This window comes from Oncorhynchus nerka, linkage group LG28 (assembly GCF_034236695.1).
Source record: "Oncorhynchus nerka isolate Pitt River linkage group LG28, Oner_Uvic_2.0, whole genome shotgun sequence".
NCBI classification, from domain to species: domain Eukaryota; kingdom Metazoa; phylum Chordata; class Actinopteri; order Salmoniformes; family Salmonidae; genus Oncorhynchus; species Oncorhynchus nerka.
In genome coordinates, this window is record NC_088423.1 from 77,890,491 (window position 1) to 77,918,486 (window position 27,996).

Consider the following 27,996-nt stretch of genomic DNA (forward strand, 5'->3'; position numbering starts at 1 on the left):
TAGCAATGCTTGCGATTTAATCCGGGAATTAATATAGGCTAGCTGGATGATGGGATGGACTCTGTGGGCTACTTAAGAAACTCTCAACAGAGACCCATGTGTATGTTAAGAATGATGATGTTGGCAAAGCTTGCGTACAAATATTGGAAGACATTTCTAAGCTCAAGAAATGCAGGTAAACTATGTATTGGGATATATTGTATCATCTGTGCGCGCAATGAGCGAGTGTGCTGTATTGTCTTTGAGGACTTTAAGGTTGTGTATATTGCCAACCAGGGTTTTACGGTATGTATTGAATATTTTTTTTCCAGTGTGGTGCCAATGAAAAGCAACATGTGTGTACCTGTCGTCCTGCCCTGTACATGGCTTGAAGAGTGCGACAAAAACCCAGCAGGATCAGCATTGTTAGGTGTACAGCTATTTGGAGATGCTATTTGATTGAGCCTTTGTGGTGACTAGAGGCTTTTGGTATAGATGCTGCTTTTCTTAAGGTCCGGCCAACATGTGATCAAATATTAACAGGACGGGCTTGGGGAGAAAAACGTTCACGTGACGAGGCGTTGAGAAGCAGTAGAGTAAAGCAGTATCAAATGGCACTTAACAAAACTATAGATTTTTTTTGCCCCCTTAGTTACCCTCGCTGTGTTATGCTTTCAGCACGTTGGACAGAGGCACCGGAGTCGTTGCATGGACTAAAACACCAAGTGGACATCAACTCTCTTTTGCTGTTCCCTTACCAAAGCTGGGGAATTTTTTTCAACTTTTGGTAAGAGTATGCTGAGGGAGCCCTGTGATCTAAAACGGAAAATAGGAGAAATGCGCGTATCAATGAAGGGCTTGCGCTTTGAGATTGGTCTCGCCACTTAGAGCATGTGAAAGTTGAAATCTTAGAGCCGCTGTATAGGGCGTGCGTTCTTTTCAAGCTCCAGTCGTGGTATACAGCTTTAACTTTGGGAAATGCAAGTCTTGGTCTTGGAGATCTAACCACTGATAGTGGTTGTCAGCCCTTAAAAAGGTAAGAGTTCACACCATTGTGATTCATTGTTATTCATTCGCAATCCTTGTCATTATCGTCTATATTGTTTTATGGTTTCAAATTGAACTTGGATCCTATCAAATGCATGATATTGTGCATTGATTTGCGTGAAATTATATCCAGCTAATTATTTTCCAATTTGAATTACTATTTTGATTTGATTTGATTGATAACAGTCAGCGTTTATGGATTTATGCAGAGTGCTATTTAACCTCATCAAAGTTTCGTTTGAAGGATGTATATTTGTATACAGATTACAATATTTATCATTACTATGAGTACATGATGGAGCCTTAAATTAAACACGCAAAGCACTCGTTTAGGTTTATGTTGTAGTCATTTAGCAAACGCTCTTGTTCAGAGTGACTTACCAAGGCTATGCATGAAGGGAAGCTTAATAAAACTCGTAAACAAAACCTTTAGAATCACTCAAATATATTTTTTAAACATTTACTGCAACACAATCTAGGCTACGGGATCCTGTCTCCCAATCGAAATGGAACTTTGGAATGCGCAATTCATGAATCATTCTACCCGACACTAAGCAGAATAATGGTGCATGTCCTAAATAAAATATTAGCCTCAGCCCAGGCTACCTTCTCACTGACTCGCTTCATATTAGGGCATATCTATATCTATCTATCTATCTATCTATCTATCCAGGCATATATGTATTTTTCATATCAAACTATTTTATTCCTCTCTCGACCCTAAGCGGCAAAAAATAGCCTACTCTTATCTGCTTAACATCTTACCATCCTCCGTCATCCCGATCAAATCACTTGTGTCTTTACTACAGCCGCTCCTCGGTTTCATTCATACTGCGCTTTCACTCTAGCACTAGCATCACCTGCTACCCCTCTTTGTCCGCGCGCAAGTCTGTGTAGCCCACATTCGACCTGTCGAAGACAACTTCCACCTTTACAATAAATAGCAAAACCACAAATTACACAATGATTTAATGAAATATGAATAACACAAACATTACCGAGAAATCCTCGCATAGAAATCAGATGAATTTCAAAGATGCAATCAGAGATCTGAAATTACAAGAAAGATAGGCGTGGTCAAACTGTCTATTGACAGATGTTAGGCTATGGCTGGCTAAAGGTGGTGCGAGATAAGATGATAAGAAATAGTCTGAAAGCAGTGTGTTTTTAAGACGGTAGAAAATCAGACATGCAAGATTGCGACGATCTTCAAATTGATTTGAACAATGTTTTTGCTGATTTAACACCCAACGGACTTTAGAAATTCGTCTTGCGTGCCAGCGAAGAAACTGCAGGATATTGTCTGTATTCAATCTATCTCTTTGTACGGCTTCAGTTCAAATATTCTGATTTCAGGACGATGCTATTGAATGGCAAACAGCTGCGCGAGAAACCCTGAGATATCAACGCCCACAAGCGCTCGCAGCCCTGTTTTAATCAAGAGGCTTCCAGTGGGGTTACATTTCAATGCATTATTGATGCATTATCCTCATTTATAGGCTACGGCTGAATTATTACAGCTTCATTGTGTTTTTAAATGACATGTTTAAGTTCAATTCTAGCCTGCTTTAGATAACCAAATAAGGCTCTTTAAAACATAGTCCATGCGTGACTCATTATTTAATTAAATAATGTACTTAATAATTTAACGAAATTAGTATACTTATTAGGCTATTGCCTATAGGAAAGCAGGAGACCCGTTAGTTAGGATGACGCTGTGTGTTGTAACATATATCACAGCTGTAATAATAAGAACAAGAGGAATCATGTTAATATTATTAATCAAATGTTTTATATAATAAGATGATAATTACTAGGGCTATGCTCAACGAATCGATCGCCTAAAACGTTTTCGTTTTATTTGTTGCGGTGGGTTTATGAATGAGTAGACCAGCGGCAACATGACAAATTGGCTGCATACAAAGCAGCGTGTATATTGTTATTTATTAGATTTTCAGATTATCTGTTATATTTCTTACTTTGGTCAGCTTTTTCTTTTAATAATTTTCTCAGGAATAACGTATTTTCTTCAGGAAAGTCGTAGCGAGAGGAGAAGTGGGTTTATGTGTAGGCGTGCGGAGGGAGGGAAGAGCGGAGGCGGGGTAGGGGGGGTCTGTGGGGTGGCACGACACACTTTGTATGTATGAAGTTTTTTTTTAGAACTTTCTGCAATGTACGTCATCGGATCAGTCCATAAATGGGGATGTGTTATCTTACTGAGAATCTCCCTCAACCCGCCCCCATCTCCGCACTCTTAGCGCTGCAGAGTTGGGGTGGGCGTCAATAACAAATCTGAGGATGGTAGGTTTCATTCCAAATAACATTAAATGCTATTGTGGCATCATATTTGACAGAATATGCGTGTTTCATTCTTTATAGATGACTCACAGGGGCGATGAGAGATATTTCTGTTTGCGTTCCTATAAAGGTGTTTAGTTTTCCGAGTCAACCTTTCATGAACTTTAAATGGCGAGGGCTATGAATATGTATAGCTGTAGCTATAGCCTATAGCTCTCGGAAGTATTTTATTATTTTACATGGTAGGATCTGAAGTAGGCTAACAGTTGATAACACTCCAGTTGGAACTCCGACTCTCAACACAATGTTTTTACAAAACAAAAATCAGTTTCCATCCTTATCGTGCGTAATTGGATAGGGGATAGTTTAACATTTCCACAACAGTAAAAAACAAAACCAACAAAAGGCTAATGATTATCATAATATTAATTGGCTAATGATAATAATATTGTAATAATCGGATTATAATCGGCGGCGGTGTGGTCATCATTTTCATCATCAGCACCTCCATCCATCTAGTTATCATGTCATCATAATGAGTTATGGCGGGTTGAAACGTTTGAATCCAGCTATTTATCTATTCAACGATGCCGAGACACATCTTGGTTATTTTAAATCATGGGAATACACGATTACAATAGCTGATCCAACACAATATGTCGAGGTTGTTGTTTCCAAAACCAATACCTTGCTGTGCTGCTTGTCCAGTAATTGTAACCAACGAGACAAGAGTCTGACTGGCTGCTGGCATGACGCCACTGCAGGACAATTCGGTGTGTGTATGTGGGTGTCTTTGTGTGTGTGGAACAATGAGGTCCGATGAATTGCGTCTGTTCAGAAAATTATATTTACAATCAACTCAATTCCGTTCTTACATGTAATTGATTAAAGAGAATGCATTGTACTGAATGTGCTCAGAAAAATATATGTAATTGTAAAAGCATTTGTTGTGCATGCATATTATGCATATGTGTCTGTACAGTAGCCTAATTAATATTTGTATTCAGCATAACTTTGAGATGTCTTATGTGGTAGAGTTGGACTCCTGCCATGAGTGTTTGAATATGGAATGGGGTACTCAGCTCTACCACTGGTTGGCTTTTCACACTCTTTTGATATTGACATCAAGTTGGATGCCTCTGTTATGGACAGGGAGGGGCGAGCGACTCATTTACCTTACCTATTGAAATACTTGGGTGTCGTGCTCAAATAAGAGCTCAGCTTAGATCCTCCAGACATTCTGGCAAACATTTATGTGTCTGTACATTTCATTTGTGTGAGTTGGTGCTGCAGTCAATTTGATGAAACAAAGTGTGTGTTTTTGTTGTTTTGTGGTTTGTGTGTGTGAGTGAGTGAGTGAGTGAGTGAGTGAGTGAGTGAGTGAGTGAGAGAAAGATATATGAGACTTCTTGCATATTCCCCCGAACTGAGCTTGTTATGCCTTATGCATTTTCTCATCCAGGTGTTCCCACAGGGTTTGGGCAGTATATACATAGACAGACTAGAGTTCAAACTTACCATTGGTTCTTAATAACACTATAGCCGGATATTCATTATGTTTCATGGGAAGCAGAGAAAGGGTTAATTGTACCCTGAAGTGTGAATTTTGATATAGAGTAGCTCATTCTCAGCAGATATGCTTATGATGCCCAATTTGATGCTGCCACAGGGCCGTGTTATTCTATTGTCTGATTACTTCCAAGAGGTATCTTCTGAAGGTGTCTTAATTGAATGTTCATGTCACAGTGTGGGTCTTGGCATCGCTGACTTGTCAGAATTATGTCACATTTGGCAAGAGAAGATGTGAAAAGATGTATGCCTGTGTGTAGTGTCATCAGTGTTGTTTTGGGCATCTGGTCAGTGAAGAGCAGGTATAGGGTGCCACAGTGTGTGCTTCTTGTGTTCGCTAAGTGAAGACTATCATGTTGTCTTTAACTTCAAAACGTTATTCAATATTTCTAAATGATTTGTTTATGGACTTCAGAACCATCTGTTTAAAATTGTATGTCTGTTTTAGTTTTTACAAGTTTAGTTCACCCAAAATACAAAATTAAGTTCAATATTCGCTCACATTGAAAATGGTGTAAAAGCTGGAGAGAGTGTATATTCCATGCTTCAGATTTCTGGTTACTGCCACTAAGATAACCTATGGGAGTGAACAGGGCTCCATCACCATGCTCTAAATTGCATGATCAAACCACCTCATAGTACCCTTCAAGTAGCCTAACTTTACGTGTTTATATTTTAAAAAATCTAATTCATCATGCTGCCCATTTCTGAGTAGAAAATAGTTCAGTGGGTAATAGAAAGCATGAGTATGCCACTTCTGTCCAAGGATTGTAATGTTATGAAAGACGTGAAACAAGGAAATGTTGGCTTGCCACACCATTCATGGTAAAGTACCCATCACTCTTGAGAACTCCTTTTGCATAGCAATGACACTTTTTGACAAAGATAACCCTAGTGGGAGATGTCCCACACTTAACCTCAAGAATTATGTCTATTTTCTGAAAAATGATTGGTGATTGTCTGAAATCTTTTATTCTGAAAGTGGCATGCTGAAAGCCAGTTTGGTTCACTGCTCAACATAACATAAGGGTCTTATGTTAGCATGAGTGAGTGTGTCTGAGTTTTAGTTTAGGGGCAGCAAGTTCTGATCAGGCACCCAATGTAACCTTCATCAGACACATAGTGTACTGTAGGTGCAAGGGCTGATCATTAGCACTGACACGTATAGTATAGCATAGCATAGCATTGTATAGCATAGCACAGCATGGTACTCGGTATTGGCTAGCTCTTTCTGACTTTGCTTAAGCGTGCATTTTAAATTCTGTTGCGATGCACTTTATTTCAGACACGCTAAACTTCATTTTGAAGTTCTACACAAAATGCAAAATAATCTCCTCAAACCAACTCTCTTAGGTAACAAGTCTCCTGAATTTACCACTACTTAGAACGCCACCTTGCATTGTGCTGTATTTGCAGATATGAGAGAGACCATGTTGTTGTTCTTCTAATGAGATGCCAAGTGATTTATATATGAATTACCTTGTTGGAACAGCCCCCGTGCAAGCTTCTTTTTTTTGGAGTCATGTCGCTCAGCGATTGCTGATGCAACTCTTTGTCATCCAGAGTTTGCCCTCGCCTACTGTGATCCTTCGGGGAGGGCTATATTCATCTTGGCATGTCCCCAGGTGTGTTGGAGGTGGAGTGAATCACAAAACAGGTGTGAGCATTCAATCCCATACTGCTATATGCCAAGTAAGAACCATCCACCTCATTAACTTGTACAGAGAAGAATCACGATGGCCATATAGCAAACACATCACAATAAATCTTTCATTGGAGGAGGTCCAAGCCACAAGGACAATGAGCTGTTTCCTTCATTTGACTGAGGTTGAGCCCACAACCTTTTCTCTTCATCACTTGACTTCTCTAAACACCCACTGGATGCTAAAGTTTAAAGCTTTATTAATTTAAGTGAGACATTTTTTTTCCTTTTCCAAGTTTATTGATTCAAGCCTTATTGAACACTGCTGGGATCTTCAGAATAACGTGTACATTTTATTGAGTATATATCTTTAATATTGAGAAGCCTTGTATTTAATGATAAGACTTTTGCTTTCATATGATTAAGTTATGTGTTATGAGAAGTTTACAATTTTATGTTAGGGGAAAAGGGAATGGAGACAATTGGTATCATGGCAAAAAGTGTCTACCAGTAGGCTTTCCGCCTGCATAGATCCCAACAACTAGGGCATGGAATATTCTCATTATATAGGTTGCCTGGAAGCGGCGCTGTTCAGTAACTCTAGTTTGCAATCAGCGATCAGTCATTCACTTCGCGCAAATCGTGGTGCTGTCTGCGGTTCTGAATGTTTAGTATGCGGCGCGTTGATAGAGGCGCTGTCCGTGGTGCTGAATGTTTAGTTCGTGGGCGCGCTGACCACAACACTGACAATGGTGTTGTTGTTTTCTCGAGCTGATCGCGGCGCTGTCCATGTTGCTGAATATTTGTGCACTGGTATAATGGCACAACGAGGTATTCCCACAGATAAGTTAAATGTGCACGCATGATTATATGTCAAGTTGGATAAAGGCGTCTGGTAAAATGGCTATTTTGTATTGAATCTGCGGATTCTTCAATTTAAGTTACAACAATTTCGAGAGCTAGCCTATTCAAATGCTTCTTTGTCTTAACTTTGGACATTCCCTGAGATGGTTATATCTACTTGTAACCCATAGTTTTGTTGGTATAACATACATGGCATAGCCTACCTATGGGATCTGACGATAAACCATTTCAAAGGCTTCGGAAAACGAGGTCTAGCTAGGCAGGCTTACCTTGTGCATTTATAACACTTCTTCTGGTCTATACAGGAGCATTTCAATGTATCCACTGCTAGTCGTAAGTGTTCTGTAGACTTAATCAATCCCGTACAGAATATACACTTAGTTATAACACGTTAATGAATTCTGTGATTCTGTCCAATTTCACAACTAAAGTAACAGTGCTCTCTAAATAAATGCCATATTTCTGGTAAAATGCATGGAATAAGAATCTCTATTTTTGGGTAGGGTATTGGTTTTCTTATTTTCATTATTTATTTGGGATTTTTTTTTAAGACCAACACACACACACACACACACACACACACACACACACACACACACACACACATATATATATACAGGCTATACGCCTCGGACATCTTATCAGATCTATTCACCACTTATCATGACACGCAATGTAGCCACATGGCACAGAATCAAATGCGTTATTATTTTTTTTATGAACAGTACAGCTACAAAAATATCACATCTGATGTCAGTGAAACACGGAAGAAAGATCCATGGCCAATCCCTTCTTTATCCCACTCCCATCTGTCGACCAAAGGCGTATAAAAAGCATGATGAGAGCTAGGCCTGCTTTAGGACTCTGGTAACCGTGTTTGGTGGCAAGCAACCAGTCAGCCAGCGGAGAGTCACATGCTGCAACGTCATTATGTAGTAAGTTACTGTAATTGCAAGGGATACAGGCGTCATTTCAAGCTCAAGAGGTCTCTCATCGCGTAGTGCCGTCGCGGTGCGGCGTATAGCATGCAACCCCTTCGGTTTTAAGCGATCTCCAAAGGAGTCGCGCAGCCATGGGAGTCCATTACCTCAACCATGCAATTTCCACCATCAATAATTTAATCTATTTGCTCCAAAGCTGAAGAGATATCCTGAAGCTGTCGGACAGTACAGGGAAAATATAGCTTAAGTAATTACACAGGGGGTTGTCCAAAACATCCCAGATGACACTGTCCTGTTGAATGGTCTCCTTTACGACTGGGCGGTAAAAGGTATGTTTTTCTAAACTTTTTTGATCATATTCGATCTGCTGTGTCGATGCTCGCTCGTTTTGTAAGTGGGGAGATGTTTTAAAAGTATTGTAATCAAGTTGGGGATCATGCAGGCGCACCGACTCGGTCGCAGTTTGAGAGAGGATACGTGTAACTCTATCCTCTTGTTCATTAATAACAAAACGGCGTTATTATGCTGATTGAATTTCTAATAGGGACCACGAAAGAGGTCAGTGGAGGTAATCATTTAGTTTTCTGATGTATTTAGCTGGTTAATTAATGCGAAGGGTTGTACATTTAGCCATGTTGGCGATTGCCACTGTAAGAAATAGGCGAGTAGGCTACATTGCCTACCAACATGGGCTGTAGGCCTATTGTAGATTATTCCTTTAAACCCATAATCCATAAATGCAATGCATTTAAATGTTATGTTAAATAATATAGCATCGTAATTCAGATAACATATATTTTTAACAATCTGTAAATTGACTATATTTTCTAAAAATAAAAAAAGACAGGTTTGTAAGCAAATTATGAAAACAAAAGTTTGATGTAGTCATTAAGACTTTATAGGAAACTTGAGACCTATGCTCAGCTATACCCTGCAGTGTTGGTCTAGCACTCTCTTAATCCGGATAACCTCACAAGGAAAGGCGAGGATGAATATACGGATTTTAAAACGAATCCCTACATGGAGCAGTCGCGCAATTATCAAGGAGTACGCGGAAAATCCACAATTATTACATTTTATACGCTCTAGGTCGAGAACAACCCAACAGCGCCGCGATACTGCTGTTTACCAAGTAAACCTGGTTAATGTTTGGTGTAGAGATTTTTGTTTGCTTTCTGTCTGAGATTGTTGCTGTTTTGTCGTGTAGGCTAGTTTGTCTCGGGACATTGCATCAAATAGCTCTGAAAGTAGGCTCCAAATTTGGCACAGACTTGGAAAACTAACTAAATATGAATTAATGCCATTCGGTTAACACGATTTTCTTCTTGTTTAGTAACCTTTTACTTTTTCAGTCTACAAGTGTTCATGTTTTCCTTTTTGACTTTGTTATCGCCTTAAAGTAAGTAAGTGTGTGTGTGTGTGTGTGTGTGTGTGTGTGTGTGTGTGTGTGTGTGTGTGTGTGTGCGTGTGTGTGAGAGAGAGAGAGAGAGAGAGAGAGAGAGAGAGAGAGGATGTGTCTTAAGAACATTTCGTGGTCTAATACGCCACCTAGCGCAAATATATGGAAACATCTTGACACCCGTTTTAAAGTAGGACTAGGTCTAGGTCTAATGTGCTGCTGTTGCCCCTTTATCTTATTATTGTTCGTATACACCACTTGCAATCAAATTCCAATCAACATCGTTTTAAGATACTCATGATTTATTTAAATATGAATATGTGCAGTAGGCTAATAAGCTAAATTGAGCACTGTTGATGAAAGTCATTATCTTCAAGACATGTCTTTCATCACGTTGCTAAATGTAATTATCCTAAGGGTCTATAAGGGCTATTTAATGGTTGTAAAAATCCCAAAGAGAGCACAGAGTACTGGGCTTGTTGACCTATGTGGGGACACTGTCTGACAGTGTCAATAAATTAATTCACATGTAATGTAGACCTTATGTTTGTTAATGAATTAAGATGGCCTACACTGGTATTACAGGCTAGCAATTGGCAACTTGTAATTTTGACAGCCAATGTACACATAATAAAATATTGTTAGGCTGTGGTTTTGAAGCAGTTATCATTTTACCTGTGTGACCTGGTTGGCAGTCACTTTGACAAGCTAGCATGTTGCACCACTAATTAGTAAGTGCAACTTATGGATAGACATGCCTGGAAATGTTGCACTTATTGGAGTACTAAGTTTATCAGGAGGTGGCTTAAGTATGAAGTGGGTAACCTTTGAATATTATGATATTGTTATATATAGGCTATTGGACCTGTCTTTTATAAACTGCCACATTAATGACACTCACTGGTTCTTTCCAGATGAAGTGGTGGAGGACAACGCCCACATTGTCTGTCAATGGAAAAGATGCCACTTGGGCCTTCATGATCTACTGGAACATATTCCAACAGTCTTAACATGTCTTGTTTTAAGTGGTCATTACATTTATTTTATGATTCTTATCCATTTCAAGATGCTATTTGCAAGTGTCAGATAGGGAGCAGATCTCTCAAAACAGGCTTCCACGTTGTTTCTTGGTTGCATCTGTTACTGCATCTGCAGCTATTACTGGGGGGAAAAAGGATAATGGCGTTACATTTGTATATTGTGACTGAGTCCTCTAGTATGTTTCCAAAATATATAGTTCATATAAATGAAGCATTATCTTTTTGGTAGGTTTATTTGGAGCACATCCAAAGGTCATATCTTAATGGACTGGATAGGAAAACATGTTGATTGGTGTAGCTACAGCACAAGCTGATGTACAGGGATCTTGGATCATCTGGAGACTGGGTATTGTCCCCCTCGTAGTGACTTACTTGACAATGTGTTTTCAAAGTGAAAACATAAAAAAAGAGAGTTGTGTTAAGACAAGAATCGTGAGAAAATTACTCATTGAAAAAGAAAGTTAATATGTATTGCCACAGAAATTTTGCCCACATTCATGACTGTGTAAGTTAAGTGTAAGTGAAACATGAAGTCATATGTTGTCATGTGCTGAGTTTTGTACATGGTTGAAACACCATTGTGTTTGTGAATCCACTCCAGCATCTGTCAAAGGGAGATTTTTCATTATAATCCCCACCTGACACGAAGAGCAAACACTGCAAGGCACCATGCTTTCTCTAAACCCAACCGTATAGCTGTGCCTGCCTCTCTCACAACAATTGAACAGGTGCTCTGAATGTGTCATCGCAAAGCCCTGCCACTATGTGGAAATCCGTCAACTTTTATCTATGAACGTTCTGAATGCATCAAATGCAACTGTAAAGGATTGATTTTATTTATGGAATATTGATATTACGGAATACATGTTATGGCTGGATAGAGTGTGGAAGTTTGCTTGTTCTCTTCCACACCCATACTGTACGTATTCAGTACATGATCATTAAATAACACTGCACTGATTACCTGGAGATAAAAACATCTTGACTGTAAAATCCAATTCAGAGCTGAAGATATTCTCAAATCTAATATATTAAATGAAAACATACCAGCCATGGTGAGAATCACTTTTACTTTGGTTTGAATTAGATTGGTTTGTCTCAGAGAGTACTGTTATTCTGAGCCAGTCCCACAGCAATGAAGTGATTCATCGCCTAGATTGCATTTTAACAGGATGTTGATTGAGAGCATAAGCCATATTGATTTTCCTGATGGAAACAGGAAATAGCCGAGTTAGAAATAAAATTATTTGTTGTTCCCGGTGTGAGGAGGCCCAGAGGACTGGCAGGAAATTGCACACTGATGAGTGGCACTGCCCCCAAAACACCTCCCCTCCATCCTGTCCCCTATGGAGACCTGGGAGAGACGTCATCTGTGGTTGTTATGCTGCAAAATGACGCCTGCACTGACTCCCCACCCCCTGTTACTGCAATTTAGCCCCAGTGATCCATCAGGGAAGAAGGACTACTGCATCTGCTGCAGCATCTTCTACATAAAGATGGACCCCCAATCAGTTCATGTATCAGTAAGCAGTGTGATGGGATTTCAGTCCATGTATTTGTTTTCCTAGATCATTGGGGCAGCCTAATGATTGGATTTGACAGGTCACAGGAACACTTTATAGGATGATAAAGGATTACCTCATATGAATGATTATTTTCAAATGACAATATTGAGAAAATGTTGGAATGATTTCCTGCTCATCTATGTTTGGCTGCGTTTTGTCTCCAAGGTTGTTTTGTCGGTAAGAGGAAAGATGCCCCCATCCCCCTGCAAACACGTACAAACCAAGTCCTCCCATCCTCTCCTCCTCCATCCCATCCCTTCCCTCTAACACACACTCACACTCTGGAGAAACACGTCACTGAGCTTGGGGACTCAGCGGCTCATTAAGGAGAAGGATGTGATATTCTCAATCGAGACTGTGAGACTCCCAGCACGCCTATTTATAGATGCAATATCTCTATGGCAGTCACCGTGGCGTTGGCTAATCGCAGCCGTGGCCCCAGGCACCAATTAAGAATGAAACAAATGCTTTTTAGGTGGGGTCTGCCCCTCCCTTCTGCTAAGGTCCTTCCGTCCGCCACACTGCCTGGTGGGGGAGCGGATCTGCTTGGAGCATATTCCTGCATCAGGTCGGGACACAAGGAGGGCGGCATGCAGAGTGCAGTCAAAGCCCTGCCATGGCTATTTTTAAATGCACCCCTCTGGAGAGCAAGAGCTAGGTTTCTTATATTGTGGTTGTTTCCATATGTTTGACTCTGGGTCTGGGATGTCCGTGGATATGTTGAATTGCTTTGACTCATAGGGCATAAAGGTAAGAGATGCTATTGTGAGCTAGGGGTAAAGGATGAGGATGAGGGTGTGTTTGTATATTCATATATTTTGGCTCTGTTGGGCCCTTTTGGAATTCTTTCCCTTGTAATGTCTGTGTACCAAATTTATGTGAGCAGCTGTACAGAGTATTCATCTGATAGAAGGGGTACGTGAGTGTGTCAGGATGCAAGCACATCCTCTCTTCACTTTTCTAACCAGTACTTTACTGACTCTCTCTCAGTCTCTGCTAGCGCTACTGCTCACTCTCAGCATTCCTTTATTTAAACATCTCTATGTCCCTTAATAAATCCTGCCCCCAATTTGACCCTATCAAGTTTAGTATATTAATGGTAATATTACAACAAATATTGGTTGCCTTTTACAAAATTACACAAAATAAACAGTCACTTATCTGAACCTAGTCAGAAACATTAATCTATTTAACCAATCAATCGATCAATAACTCCAAATGTGGTGTGAAGTCAGGCTAACACATGAAACGTGTTAGGCTACAATACATGACATTGGATTGGAAACATGATATAACGTGCCTGTTCAATAGCTAAACTGAAAAAAAGTATTCAGGCCACATAGCGTTTATGATACAGTACATGCCATCCAGGGATTACAACATCAAAATATGAGAAAAATAATTATGATGATTATGGTGATGATGATGATTATGATGAAGACATACTGTAGTTTCCTTATCCGTTTAATGTAATTGTTTTAAAAAATTGTTGTTATTTGTTGTTGTTGAAGAAGAGAAAATAATGATATATTGGGTTGCACTTCCTAGTAGGATGGCCCATTAGGAGATAATTAGCTAATGCTCTGGCATTTAAATCATGATGCCTAGCCACTCCACTCCCAGTCTGAAAGAACTTGGCCTGAGTTGAAAACGTTGGTGTCAGCAGCCCTTAATGTTGCTTCTGGGGCCTTTGTGGGAAATATTGTATGGGAAATATTGTATGGGAAATATTGTATGGGTAATGAGGAAACAGAAAAAATCACAAGAACAGCACAATCGCTTACATGCGCAATTAATTCAACTAGGTCTAGGTTGTTATTTTTAAAGAGGTCCAATCCAGAAAAAAATATCCAATCATGTATGGTAATTACTTATACCTTTATTTTCAAGTTGGCCAAATAGTAGTGGGCACTCACGGTGGTGTCAGACTGCTGGCTTTCTTTGCAGCTGGAGGAGAGATGTGATACTCTGGTAGTAATGGGGGAGATGGTAGGCGTGCATCACCTAATGGTGCTTAGTAATAGCTGAAAGGAACACAATTAGATTGTGATCCAACCTTGAGATATTATGGAATACTGTAATAATGAGTGTATTATGTACAGTATTTTGTATAAGCACACAACTCTGATAACTCAATGGAAGAAAAGTGTTGATATATTATATAATACATAATATAGCTACATATGATTATATACATATAAGTTGCACTAACATTTCATCCTCTCTCCCCTCTCACCCCTCTCTCTCCACTCTCTCTTTCTCTCTCTCTCTCTAGTTCCACCAGGTTAGAAGAGTGATGACCATCCTGTTCCTTACTATGGTTATTTCATACTTCAGTTGCATGAGAGCTGCTCCCATGAGAGACGCCCCGGGTATGCGGGGCCACCGAACGGAAGGCTACTTGGGTGCTGCAGTGACAGCCGGCCGGGGCCACGGGACTCCACAGAGCGGGGGTGGGCCGGGCCAGCATGGGGGACTGCCCTCGCTCACAGACACGTTTGAGCAGGTGATTGAGGAGCTCTTGGAGGTGGATGGAGAAGCAGCTCAGCTGGGGCCTGGGGCTGACAAGGGCCAGGGAGGAGGGGGTCCTTCCTCTGTGGTCACCACGGAGACCAAGGATGTCGACCTGTATGCATCGCGGGTGATGATCAGCAACCAAGTGCCTTTAGAGCCACCGCTGCTTTTTCTCCTGGAGGAATACAAAAACTACCTGGACGCCGCTAACATGTCCATGAGGGTACGGCGGCATTCTGACCCGTCGCGGCGTGGCGAGCTGAGTGTGTGTGATAGTATTAGCCAGTGGGTGACAGCTGTGGACAAAAAGACAGCCATAGACATGTCTGGGCAGACCGTTACCGTCCTGGAAAAGGTCCCTGTCCCCAATGGCCAACTGAAGCAATACTTTTATGAGACCAAATGTAACCCTATGGGGTACACAAAGGAGGGCTGCCGTGGAATAGACAAGAGGCATTATAACTCCCAATGCAGGACAACCCAGTCCTACGTGCGAGCGCTCACCATGGATAGCAAAAAGAAGATTGGCTGGCGGTTTATAAGGATAGACACATCATGTGTATGCACATTGACCATTAAAAGAGGAAGATAGTGTATATAATGTATAGATTTTATTGAGAGTTTAAAAAAGAGAGTAAAGAGAAAATATCTATTTGTATATATACATAACAGGGTAAATTATTCCGTCAAATGAAAATTTTATGGACTGCATGTAAAAAAAGATGAAGTTTATACAGTAAAAGTGATACTACAGTCTATTTATTGAACATATTCATGACCTTGTAAACAATTAAAAAAAGATCTGATCAGTCATTTGCGCCCAGTTTAAATTACTATATCACATTCCTCAAGACATTGTGGTTTGTTTACGTTGCCAAGAATGTGAGAAAGAAGGAAAAGAGCGATGAGGACGAGGGACAGGGTGAGGACGAGTTCCATTAAAAAAAACTTGCATGCTGCTTCAATTGTGAATTGAGAATTTGTCCACCTAAGAAAAAAGGATATGATACCGACCAAAACATTCCGTTTACATACTCAACAGTAAGGGTTTTCCTCCTCAGTACTTTATCTGTTTACTGTTCTAAACTTCTCAAGGTAATGTTGGAATTACATACTATGTCAAGGTGCTGTTGTCAAAGCTTTGCTGTTTATTTTTTTATCCCCACCAGAGGACAAAATATAAGAATATATATATATATATATATATATATAAAATTTATTCATTGACATATGTTTCTGGATTAATATAATTCATTTTGTATGTTGTGAAGTTGTTTGCAATATTAAATTGAAATATTTGAAGAAATAAAAATGACTATAGGCAACTGAAAAACAAAACCAATGTCAATAAAGTTTGAACCCTACATTTCTAGTTACACTGCATAAAGATTATGAACATCCATGAAAACATGGACAGATGGACGGCCAGACAGATACATAAATACCTACCTTCCTACATGCATACCTACCTACGTACCTGCCTGTCTGCCTGCATGCATGCAGACCAGAGGAGGCTGGTGGGAAGAGCTAGAGGAGGACAGGTTCATTGTAATGGCTGGAATGGAATAAATGGAATGATATCAAAACATATGGAAACCGCATGTTTGACTATGTTCCATTTATACCATTATGGGTCCAAAATGGGTCAATAGTCTATGTCCTCAGTTTTGCCGTTATGATAAGGTAACACAGTTTAATACATTGTAATGAGTACTAGGCCTATTACAATGAGCCCATCCTCCTATAGCAGACAGACAGACAAACAAACAGACAAACAAATAGACCAAACAGATTTTAATTTCACCAGCTTTAGCTTGGTTATAAAAGCCTCAATATATACTCAACCAACAACACAAAGAATCAGAACATATAACATAGAACATTAGGGCCATAAGTCCACGTTGTATATCCTAGGCTACAAGCTGATCCTTGATGACCTCTGAGAGCTTGATGAGGAGTACATTCAAAAGTTTTCAACCCTGAAGACAGGATCCTTGACTGGTGAATTCCTTGGATGGGCCATCTCAACCCTGTCCCATCGACACAGGTAGGTGTCCCATGCCTAGAAATGGATGGACAACATTCTCTCACAAAGGATACCAAAACATGCCTAATTGTGATAATAAGAGATAACAATAAAAGTGCATTCAAGGTATATTCCGCAGGATTTGCACACACAAATAGCACTTAAATTATTGCATATATATCTATAGTACTCAGAAAATGGCAAAAATCACTTTTCTAAACATCATTTGAGGTATCCTTCCAAAGTACAGGCCTACATAATGTGTTTACAAGTCTCCTATCACAACAAAAACATTTAAAAAATGGGTCAATAGTCTATGTCCTCAGTTTCGCCGTTATGATAAGGTAACACAGTTTAATACATAGTAATGAGCCTATGTAGTGTTTCAGCTCTCAGAAGGCAAATTCCTTATTGCTGTGAGAAGTGGAAATTAATCAATAGAAATGCATACATTATGCAAGCACTGACAGAGATCAAAATTATGGCTTAAACATATTGAATCGACATTGTAGGTTTACAAAGACATTTACAAACAATTCATTTTGGGTTATGAATAATGATCAGATAAGACATTTGAATAACTATACGTTAAAATCTATCATTTAGATAACCATTGAAAAACTGTAAATATTGCAGGTTATACATTTAGGATACCACATTTTCAAAAATAGATATGACTTCTCAGTTTCTCCCCCATCGTGGATTGGGCACATTAACCGTATATTGCGCCGATTGCGTGTCCTTGACGCAACAACAATCCCCGTCAATACAGCTCAAATCTGTTTATCGCCGAGTGGATATTTTGCTAGCCTGATAATTTCTCCCAAACAGTGCCGGATTTGGGCTATTATGGCGTCTTTGGGGGAACCTGTTCGACTGGAAAGAGGTAAAACGTCAAACAACACAGATCGCTTGATCAATAATAATGGTTAAAATTATGAAAATACACACGAGCCAAACAGATGGCTAGCTAGATAACTGTAGCTAATCTGGAATTTAATTTAGTTAGCCATTTCATTTTGAAATAACTAGCCCAAAGTACAATCAACTCTCAAAAGTCGAAAGAAAAATAGATTATTCCAATATAATCGCTTTAGTTTGAAGAAAGACAGATGGGCTGAGTTGTTAATGTTGTAGCCAGCTAACGTTAGCTGATTTTAGATAGCTATCCTCTAAGGCTGGTAGTTGGCAGTGGTGTAAAGTACTTATGAACAAATACTTTAAGGTACTACTTAAATCGTTTTGGGGGGTATCTGTACTTTACTATTTATATTTTTGCCAACTTTTTGCCAAATAATGTACTTTTTACTCCATACATTTTCCCTGACACCCAAAAGTACTGGTTACATTTTGACAGGAAAATGGTTCAATTCACACACTTATCAAGAGAACATACCCTGGTCATCCCTACTGCCTCTAATCTGGCACACTCACTAAACACAAATGCTTTGTTTGTAAATTAATGTCTGAGTGTTGTATTGTGCTCCTGGCTATCCATACATTTAAAAAATGGTGCTGTATGGTTTGCATAATGTAAGGAATTTGAAATTATTAATACGTTTACTTTTGATACTTAAGTATATTTAAAACCAAATACCAAAACCAATAGACTTTTACTCAAGTAGTATTTTACTGGGTGACTTTTACTTGAGTTGTTTTCTATTAAGGTATCTTTACTTTTACTCAAGTGTGACAAATGGGTACTTTGTAGCTTCCTAGTAATGTTAGCAGTTGCACCCAAACAAAAGTTCAGAGTCCAGTATGTAGCTAGCTAAGTTAGTTTGAAAATGTTGCACCCGAAAGCCCGGACTATGTTACTTGCAGTCCTGATGATAAGTCCCTGTCCATTGAATTCTACCATGTGTTTACAAGCATTGTGATGAAGATTTGGTAATGATCAGCTATGCCTGCATCATAATACCCTGTGCATGGACAGATTTACTTCATCAATCTACAAAATCAAAAACCAACAGACTCCATTACTCTTGTGCTGAAGTGTTAGATTATCTGCCTCAAGCAATTATTTCCCAAACCAAAGTCTTTAAATCGATGTCAATTATTGGTAAGATCTCTGACGGTGGGTGGTCTCCATGTTTTCTCCCCACAGACATTTCTCGGGCCATTGAATTGCTTGACAAGCTCCAGAGGACGGGGGAAGTGCCACCCCAGAAACTGCAGGCACTGCAAAGGGTCTTGCAGAGTGAGTTCTGTAATGCTGTGCGAGAGGTGAGCTGTGACAATGCCATTAAATGCCCATCACACCCTTCAAAGTTCAACTCAAATTATGTAGACAAATCTGGACCTCAAGGCCAGAAGTACTGCTGATTTTCATTCTCCCCCTCCAATAAGTGTGACTGATTCAGATCTGGGGCACCAGGTGAGTGGAAAAAAAATAATCAGCAGTGCTCTAGACCTCCAGACTCGGATTTGTGTACTTATGTGAGATGGGGCTGATTATAGACAGGCCTATAAAACATGAATTGTTTGATTGCTGCCTATAGACTAGTTATTTGATTTCATTCCTTCAATGTCAGTGTATAGTGTTGTGATTACGAAATAAGCTATCCAGTTTGAGGATTAATTAATAGCTTGGAACCCTGGACAGCAAGAACTACCAGGATCTCCATTTTTAACATGTCAGACCTTTTGACGGAAGTAATTCAGCTTTGCAGTTTGCATTTGACTAACCTTCTTTCTGCCTTTTCTAAACAACTCTGTAGGTGTATGAACATGTGTATGAGACAGTGGACATTAACAGTAGCCCAGAAGTCAGGGCAAATGCCACAGCCAAGGTATGTCAAAACAACAACAACCAATATTAAACAACTCTGTAGGCAACTCTGGGTTAACAACCTCTCTTGTCTTGTAGGCCACTGTTGCAGCGTTTGCGGCCAGTGAGGGGCACTCACACCCTCGCGTGGTGGAGCTGCCTAAGACTGAGGAAGGACTTGGCTTCAATATAATGGGAGGGAAGGAACAGAACTCTCCTATTTACATCTCACGCATCATTCCTGGGGGAATCGCCGACCGCCACGGGGGCCTCAAGAGAGGCGACCAGCTTCTTTCTGTCAAGGGGGTGGTACGTGTTGTTTATGCAGTCTCTGGTTGTGTCCGAATACCCATACTTGCGTTCTAAATAGTAGGCATTTTGGGAAGGCCAAAAAGAAAGTTTTGTAGAATGTGCAATTTCGAAAATTGAGTATGCTTTAAAAATTCCAGGATGTCATACTCATTTTGGCTTTTTGTTTAGTAGTATTTGCTGCACTTGAGGAAGTGAATTGTATTTCGAGGCCCACGTGTGTCTAACAACAGCTGAGGGGACAAGCTGTACCAAAATAAATTAATGTAGGGAATCGACACAATTGCCCATTGTAGGATGAGCCTAGTATGCTGTTATATTTTGCTTACTGCATTCGTTTTTACTAAACACAACGTTCTAAATAGTACAGTTGAAGTCGGAACTTTACATACACTTAGGTTGGAGGAATTCACTTGTTTTTCAACCACTCCACAAATTTCTTGTTAACAAACTATAATTTTGGCAAGTCAGTTAGGACATTATTTGTACACCCCCTCAATTCTCATAGCATATGCTCTCATTATGATAAAACACTGGTTTAGTGCAGCTATTCCCTCCGCAAGGCTATCAAACAAGCTAAGCGTCAGTACAGAGACAAAGTAGAATCTCAATTCAACGGCTCAGACACAAGAGGCATGTGGCAGGGTCTACAGTCAATCACGGACAACAAGAAGAAACCCAGCCCAGTCACGGACCAGGATGTCTTGCTCCCAGGCAGACTAAATAACTTTTTTGCCCGCTTTGAGGACAATACAGTGCCACTGACACGGCCTGCAACGAAAACATGCGGTCTCTCCTTCACTGCAGCCGAGGTGAGTAAGACATTTAAACGTGTTAACCCTCGCAAGGCTGCAGGCCCAGACGGCATCCCCAGCCGCGCCCTCAGAGCATGTGCAGACCAGCTGGCCGGTGTGTTTACGGACATATTCAATCAATCCCTATACCAGTCTGCTGTTCCCACATGCTTCAAGAGGGCCACCATTGTTCCTGTTCCCAAGAAAGCTAAGGTAACTGAGCTAAACGACTACCGCCCGTAGCACTCACTTCCGTCATCATGAAGTGCTTTGAGAGACTAGTCAAGGACCATATCACCTCCACCCTACCTGACACCCTAGACCCACTCCAATTTGCTTACCGCCCAAATAGGTCCACAGACGATGCAATCTCAACCACACTGCACACTGCCCTAACCCATCTGGACAAGAGGAATACCTATGTGAGAATGCTGTTCATCGACTACAGCTCGGCATTCAACACCATAGTACCCTCCAAGCTCGTCATCAAGCTCGAGACCCTGGGTCTCGACCCCGCCCTGTGCAACTGGGTACTGGACTTCCTGACGGGCCGCCCCAGGTGGTGAGGGTAGGCAACAACATCTCCTCCCCGCTGATCCTCAACACGGGGCCCCACAAGGGTGCGTTCTGAGCCCTCTCCTGTACTCCCTGTTCACCCACGACTGCGTGGCCACGCACGCCTCCAACTCAATCATCAAGTTTGCGGACGACACAACAGTGGTAGGCTTGATTACCAACAACGACGAGACGGCCTACAGGGAGGAGGTGAGGGCCCTCGGAGTGTGGTGTCAGGAAAATAACCTCACACTCAACGTCAACAAAACTAAGGAGATGATTGTGGACTTCAGGAAACAGCAGAGGGAACACCCCCCTATCCACATTGATGGAACAGTAGTGGAGAGGGTAGCAAGTTTTAAGTTCCTCGGCATACACATCACAGACAAACTGAATTGGTCCACTCACACAGACAGCGTCGTGAAGAAGGCGCAGCAGCGCCTCTTCAACCTCAGGAGGCTGAAGAAATTCGGCTTGTCACCAAAAGCACTCACAAACTTCTACAGATGCACAATCGAGAGCATCCTGGCGGGCTGTATCACCGCCTGGTACGGCAACTGCTCCGCCCACAACCGTAAGGCTCTCCAGAGGGTAGTGAGGTCTGCACAACGCATCACCGGGGGCAAACTACCTGCCCTCCAGGACACCTACACCACCCGATGTTACAGGAAGGCCATAAAGATCATCAAGGACATCAACCACCCGAGCCACTGCCTGTTCACCCCGCTATCATCCAGAAGGCGAGGTCAGTACAGGTGCATCAAAGCTGGGACCGAGAGACTGAAAAACAGCTTCTATCTCAAGGCCATCAGACTGTTAAACAGCCACCACTAACATTGAGTGGCTGCTGCCAACACACTGACATTGTCACTGACCCAACTCCAGCCACTTTAATAATGGGAATTGATGGGAAATGATGTAAATATATCACTAGCCACTTTAAACAATGCTACCTTATATAATGTTACTTACCCTACATTATTCATCTCATATGTATACGTATATACTGTACTCTATATCATCGACTGCATCCTTATGTAATACATGTATCACTAGCCACTTTAACTATGCCACTTTGTTTACTTTGTCTACATACTCATCTCATATGTATATACTGTACTCGATACCATCTACTGTATGCTGCCCTGTACCATCACTCATTCATATATCCTTATGTACATATTCTTTATTCCCTTACACTGTGTATAAGACAGTAGTTTTGGAATTGTTAGTTAGATTACTTGTTGGTTATTACTGCATTGTCGGAACTAGAAGCACAAGCATTTCGCTACACTCGCATTAACATCTGCTAACCATGTGTATGTGACAAATAAGATTTGATTTGATTTGATTAGTTAAACAGACAACAACAAAAAAGTGTCCCTTGTTTAGTGGTTTTACGCATCATCATGATGATGTGGCAACAACTTGCTTTTTGAAAAGTTCTATATCTTGAAAACTTGATTGCTGACATGCAACACATTTTGGGACTCAATCAACCAGTGGACTAATGAAAAAAATATATAATTTTGAGTGGATTATTCCTTTAAGCAATGGTTCCAGGACCAGGATACAGTTGAAGTCAGAAGTTTACATACACTTAGGTTGGAGTCATTAAAACTCGTTTTTTCAACCACTCCACAATTTTTTTGTTAACAAACTATAGTTTTGAGTCTGTTAGGACATCTACTTTGTGCATGACACAAGTAATTTTTCCAACAATTGTTTACAGACAGATTATTTAACTTATAATTCACTGTATCACAATTCCAGTGGGTCAGAAGTTTACATACAGTAAGGTGACTGTGCCTTTAAACAGCTTGGACAGTTCCAGAAAATTATGTCATGGCTTTAGAAGCTTCTGATAGGCTAATTGACATCATTTGAGTCAATTGGAGGTTTACATGTGGATGTATTTCAAGGCCTACCTTCATACTCATTGCCTCTTTGCTTAACCTCATGGGAAAATCAAATCAGCCAAGACCTCAGAAAAAAATGGTAGACCTCCACAAGTCTGGTTCATCCTTGGGAGCAATTTCCAAATGCCTGAACGCACCACGTTCATCTGTACAAACAATAGTACGCAAGTATAAACACCATGGGAACACGCAGCCATCATACCGCTCAGGAAGGAGACGCGTTCTGCCTCCTAGAGATGAACGTACTTTGGTGCGAAAAGTGCAAATCAATCCCAGAACAACAGCAAAGGACCTTGTGGAGATGCTGTACAAAATTATCTATATCCACAGTAAAACGAGTCCTAAAACCTGAAAGGCCGCTCAGCAAGGAAGAAGCCACTGCTCCTAAACTGCCATAAAAAAGCCAGACTACGGTTTGCAACTGCACATGGGGACAAATATCATACTTTTTGGAGAAATGTCCTCTGGTCTGATGAAACAAAAATAGAACTGTTTGGCCATAATGACAATCGTTATGTTTGGAGGAAAAAGGGGGAGGCTTGCAAGCCGAAGAGCCCCATCCCAACCATGAAGCACAGTGGTGGCTGCAGGAGTGACTGGTGTGCTTCACAAAATAGATGGCATTATGAGGAGGGAAAATGATGTGGATATATTGAAGCAACATCTCAAGACATCAGTCAGAAAGTTAAAGCAAATGGGTCTTCCAAATGGACAATGTACCCAAGCATCCTTCCAAAGTTGTGGCAAAATGGCTTAAGGACAACAAAGTCAAGGTATTGTCCATCACAAAGCCCTGACCTCAATCCTACAGAAAATGTGTGGGCAGAACTGAAAAAGTGTGTGTGAGCAAGGAGGCCTACAAACCTGACTCAGTTACCAGCTCTGTTAAGATGGAATGGGGCAAAATTCACCCAATTTATTGTGGGAAGCTTGTAGAAGGCTACCCAAAACATTTGACCCAAGTTAAACAATTGAAAGGCAACACTACCAAATACTAATTGAGTTTATGTTAACTTCTGAGCCCTGGGGATGTGATGAAAGAAATAAAAGCTGAAATAAATCCTTCTATCTGCTATTATTCTGACATTTCACGTTCTTAAAATAAAGTGGTGATCCTAAGTGACCTAAGACAGGGAATTGTTTCTAGGATTAAATGTCAGGAATTGTGAAAAACCTGAGTTTAAATGTATTTGGCTAAGGTGTATGTAAACTTTGGACTTCAACTGTATATATTATGATTAGTACACTGTATGCAGTTTAATTCAATAGCAGGCAAGCCAGATTTCGGACACGGCTACTATCAATATACATTTATCATATTCAGTCACCTAATTTTGTTTGTTATTTAAATTAATCCTCCTTTTATCTCTTTCTTTCCAGAGTGTGGAGGGGGAGCACCATGAGAAAGCTGTGGAGCTTCTCAAAGCTGCCCAGGGCACTGTGAAGCTGGTGGTCAGGTACACTCCTAAAGTCCTTGAGGAAATGGAGTCCCGCTTTGAGAAGATGAGGTCTGCAAAGCGCCGGCAACAGAACAGCTATCCCCAATAGTGTTTTTTCATCACTGGCACGCAATTCCCTCATCTTTCACCCTCTTCCAGCCATCTGTCCCAGTCACAATTTTAACCTTCTTCTAAAACTTAGCACACTAAGTTTTTAGTTTGGATCCACATACAGTGGGGCAAAAAAGTATTTAGTCAGCCACCAATTGTGCAAGTTCTCCCACTTAAAAAGATGAGAGAGGCCTGTAATTTTCATCATAGGTACACTTCAACTAAAAATCCTGAAAATCACATTGTAGGATTTTTAATGAATTTATTTGCAAATTATGGTGGAAAATAAGTATTTGGTCAATAACAAAAGTTTATCTCAATACTTTGTTATATAGCCTTTGTTGGCAATGACAGAGGTCAAACGTTTTCTGTAAGTCTTCACAAGGTTTTCACACACTGTTGCTGGTATTTTGGCCCATTCCTCCACGCAGATCTCCTCTAGTGCAGTGATGTTTTGGGGCTATTGCTGGGCAACACAGACTTTGAACTCCCTCCAAAGATTTTCTATGGGGTTGAAATCTGGAGACTGGCTAGGCCACTCCAGGACCTTGAAATGCTTCTTACGAAGCCACTCCTTCGTTGCCCGGGCGGTGTGTTTGGGATCATTGTCATGCTGAAAGACCCAGCCACGTTTCATCTTCAATGCCCTTGCTGATGGAAGGAGGTTTTCACTCAAAATCTCACGATACATGGCCCCATTCATTCTTTCCTTTACACGCATCAGTCGTCCTGGTCCCTTTGCAGAAAAACAGCCCCAAAGCATGATGTTTCCACCCCCATGCTTCACAGTAGGTATGGTGTTCTTTGGATGAAACTCAGCATTCTTTGTCCTCCAAACACGACGAGTTGAGTTTTTACCAAAAAGTTATATTTTGGTTTCATCTGACCATATGACATTGTTCCAATCTTCTTCTGGATCATCCAAATGCTCTCTAGCAAACTTCAGACGGGCCTGGACATGTACTGGCTTAAGCAGGGGGACACGTCTGGCACTGCAGGATTTGAGTCCCTGGCGGCGTATTGTGTTGCTGATGGTAGGCTTTGTTAATTTGGTCCCAGCTCTCTGCAGGTCATTCACCGTGTGGTTCTGGGATTTTTGCTCACCGTTCTTGTGATCATTTTGACCTCACGGGGTGAGATCTTGCATGGAGCCCCAGATCGAAGGAGATTATCAGTGGTCTTGTATGTCTTCCATTCCCTAATAATTGCTCCCACAGTTGATTTCTTCAAACCAAGCTGCTTACCTATTGCAGATTCAGTCTTCCCAGCCTGGTGCAGGTCTACAATTTTGTTTCTGGTGTCCTTTGACAGCTCTTTGGTCCTGGCCATAGTGGAGTTTGGAGTGTGACTGTTTGAGGTTGTGGACAGGTGTATTTTATACTGATAACAAGTTCAAACAGGTGCCATTAATACAGGTAACGAGTGGAGGACAGAGGAGCCTCTTAAAGAAGAAGTTACAGGTCTGTGAGAGCCAGAAATCTTGCTTGTTTGTAGGTGACCAAATACTTATTTTCCACCATAATTTGCAAATAAATTCATTAAAAATCCTACAATGTGATTTTCTGGATATTTTTTTTTCTCATTTTTTCTGTCATAGTTGAAGTGTACTTATGATGAAAATTACAGGCCTCTCATCTTTTTAAGTGGGAGGACTTGCACAATTGGTGGCTGACTAAATACTTTTTTGCCCCACTATATATTATATTTCTACCTTTTCTACACCCTACCCCTGCGACTTCTGACACCACGACTCAAGGCAAACACTAGATTTATCATATTTCTACAAGTAAAAATCAAAATCAAAAAATCGAATTTATTTATATAGCCCTTCGTACATCAGCTGATATCTCAAAGTGCTGTACAGAAACCCAGCCTAAAACCCCAAACAGCAAGCAATGCAGGTGTAGAAGCATGGTGGCTAGGAAAAACTCCCTAGAAAGGCCAAAACCTAGGAAGAAACCTAGAGAGGAACCAGGCTATGTGGGGTGGCCAGTCCTCTTCTGGCTGTGCCGGGTGGAGATTATAACAGAACATGGCCAAGATGTTCAAATGTTCATAAATGACCAGCATGGTCGAATAATAATAAGGCAGAACAGTTGAAACTGGAGCAGCAGCACAGTCAGGTGGACTGGGGACAGCAAGGAGTCATCATGTCAGGTAGTCCTGGGGCACGGTCCTAGGGCTCAGGTCCTCCGAGAGAGAGAAAGAAAGAGAGAATTAGAGAGAGCATATGTGGGGTGGCCAGTCCTCTTCTGGCTGTGCCGGGTGGAGATTATAACAGAACATGGCCAAGATGTTCAAATGTTCATAAATGACCAGCATGGTCGAATAATAGTAAGGCAGAACAGTTGAAACTGGAGCAGCAGCATGGCCAGGTGGACTGGGGACAGCAAGGAGTCATCATGTCAGGTAGTCCTGGGGCATGGTCCTAGGGCTCAGGTCAGTTGAAACTGGAGCAGCAGCATGGCCAGGTGGACTGGGGACAGCAAGGAGTCATCATGTCAGGTAGTCCTGGGGCATGGTCCTAGGGCTCAGGTCCTCCGAGAGAGAGAAAGAAAGAGAGATGGAGAGAATTAGAGAACGCACACTTAGATTCACACAGGACACCGAATAGGACAGGAGAAGTACTCCAGATATAACAAACTGACCCTAGCCCCCGACACATAAACTACTGCAGCATAAATACTGGAGGCTGAGACAGGAGGGGTCAGGAGACACTGTGGCCCCATCCGAGGACACCCCGGACAGGGCCAAACAGGAAGGATATAACCCCACCCACTTTGCCAAAGCACAGCCCCCACACCACTAGAGGGATATCTTCAACCACCAACTTACCATCCTGAGACAAGGCTGAGTATAGCCCACAAAGATCTCCGCCACGGCACAACCCAAGGGGGGCGCCAACCCAGACAGGATGACCACAACAGTGAATCAACCCACTCAGGTGACGCACCCCCTCCAGGGACGGCATGAGAGAGCCCCAGTAAGCCAGTGACTCAGCCCCTGTAATAGGGTTAGAGGCAGAGAGTCCCAGTGGAAAGAGGGGAACCGGCCAGGCAGAGACAGCAAGGGCGGTTCGTTGCTCCAGAGCCTTTCCGTTCACCTTCCCACTCCTGGGCCAGACTACACTCAATCATATGACCCACTGAAGAGATGAGTCTTCAGTAAAGACTTAAAGGTTGAGACCGAGTTTGCGTCTCTGACATGGGTAGGCA

The 27,996-nt window shown here is 41.3% G+C and overlaps 2 protein-coding genes across 3 annotated transcripts; both read left to right on the forward strand.

Annotated features, from left to right (window-relative positions):
* Positions 1-672: 672 nt before the first annotated feature.
* Positions 673-16,174, forward strand: LOC115113708 (brain-derived neurotrophic factor). 2 transcript variants are annotated; one of them, XM_029641650.2, is made up of 2 exons: positions 673-1,015; positions 14,620-16,174. In XM_029641650.2, exon 2 carries the CDS (start codon positions 14,641-14,643, stop codon positions 15,448-15,450), a length of 810 nt encoding a protein of 269 aa, XP_029497510.1. In that variant the 5' UTR covers positions 673-1,015; positions 14,620-14,640; the 3' UTR covers positions 15,451-16,174. The 2 variants fall into 2 exon arrangements, with proteins under 2 accessions (XP_029497510.1, XP_029497509.1); XM_029641649.2 differs by lacking the exon at positions 673-1,015 and adding an exon at positions 8,299-8,669.
* Positions 16,175-17,636: 1,462 nt separating this feature from the next.
* On the forward strand, positions 17,637-27,433 carry LOC115113709 (protein lin-7 homolog C-like). Its single transcript, XM_029641651.2, has 5 exons — positions 17,637-17,770; positions 18,992-19,110; positions 19,605-19,676; positions 19,754-19,963; positions 24,612-27,433. Exons 1-5 carry the CDS (start codon positions 17,734-17,736, stop codon positions 24,777-24,779), a joined length of 606 nt encoding a protein of 201 aa, XP_029497511.1. The 5' UTR covers positions 17,637-17,733; the 3' UTR covers positions 24,780-27,433.
* The last annotated feature ends 563 nt before the right edge of the window (positions 27,434-27,996 follow it).

Excerpts from the sequence above, each read along its gene's own strand:
- LOC115113708 (XM_029641650.2), top strand. The coding sequence starts at position 14,641 with ATGACCATCCTGTTCCTTACTATGGTTATTTCATACTTCAGTTGCATG.
- LOC115113709 (XM_029641651.2), top strand. The coding sequence starts at position 17,734 with ATGGCGTCTTTGGGGGAACCTGTTCGACTGGAAAGAG. Across the intron at positions 17,771-18,991 it reads ACCTGTTCGACTGGAAAGAG|ACATTTCTCGGGCCATTGAA; the intron begins GTAAAACGTCAA and ends TTCTCCCCACAG. Across the intron at positions 19,677-19,753 it reads GGGCAAATGCCACAGCCAAG|GCCACTGTTGCAGCGTTTGC; the intron begins GTATGTCAAAAC and ends CTTGTCTTGTAG.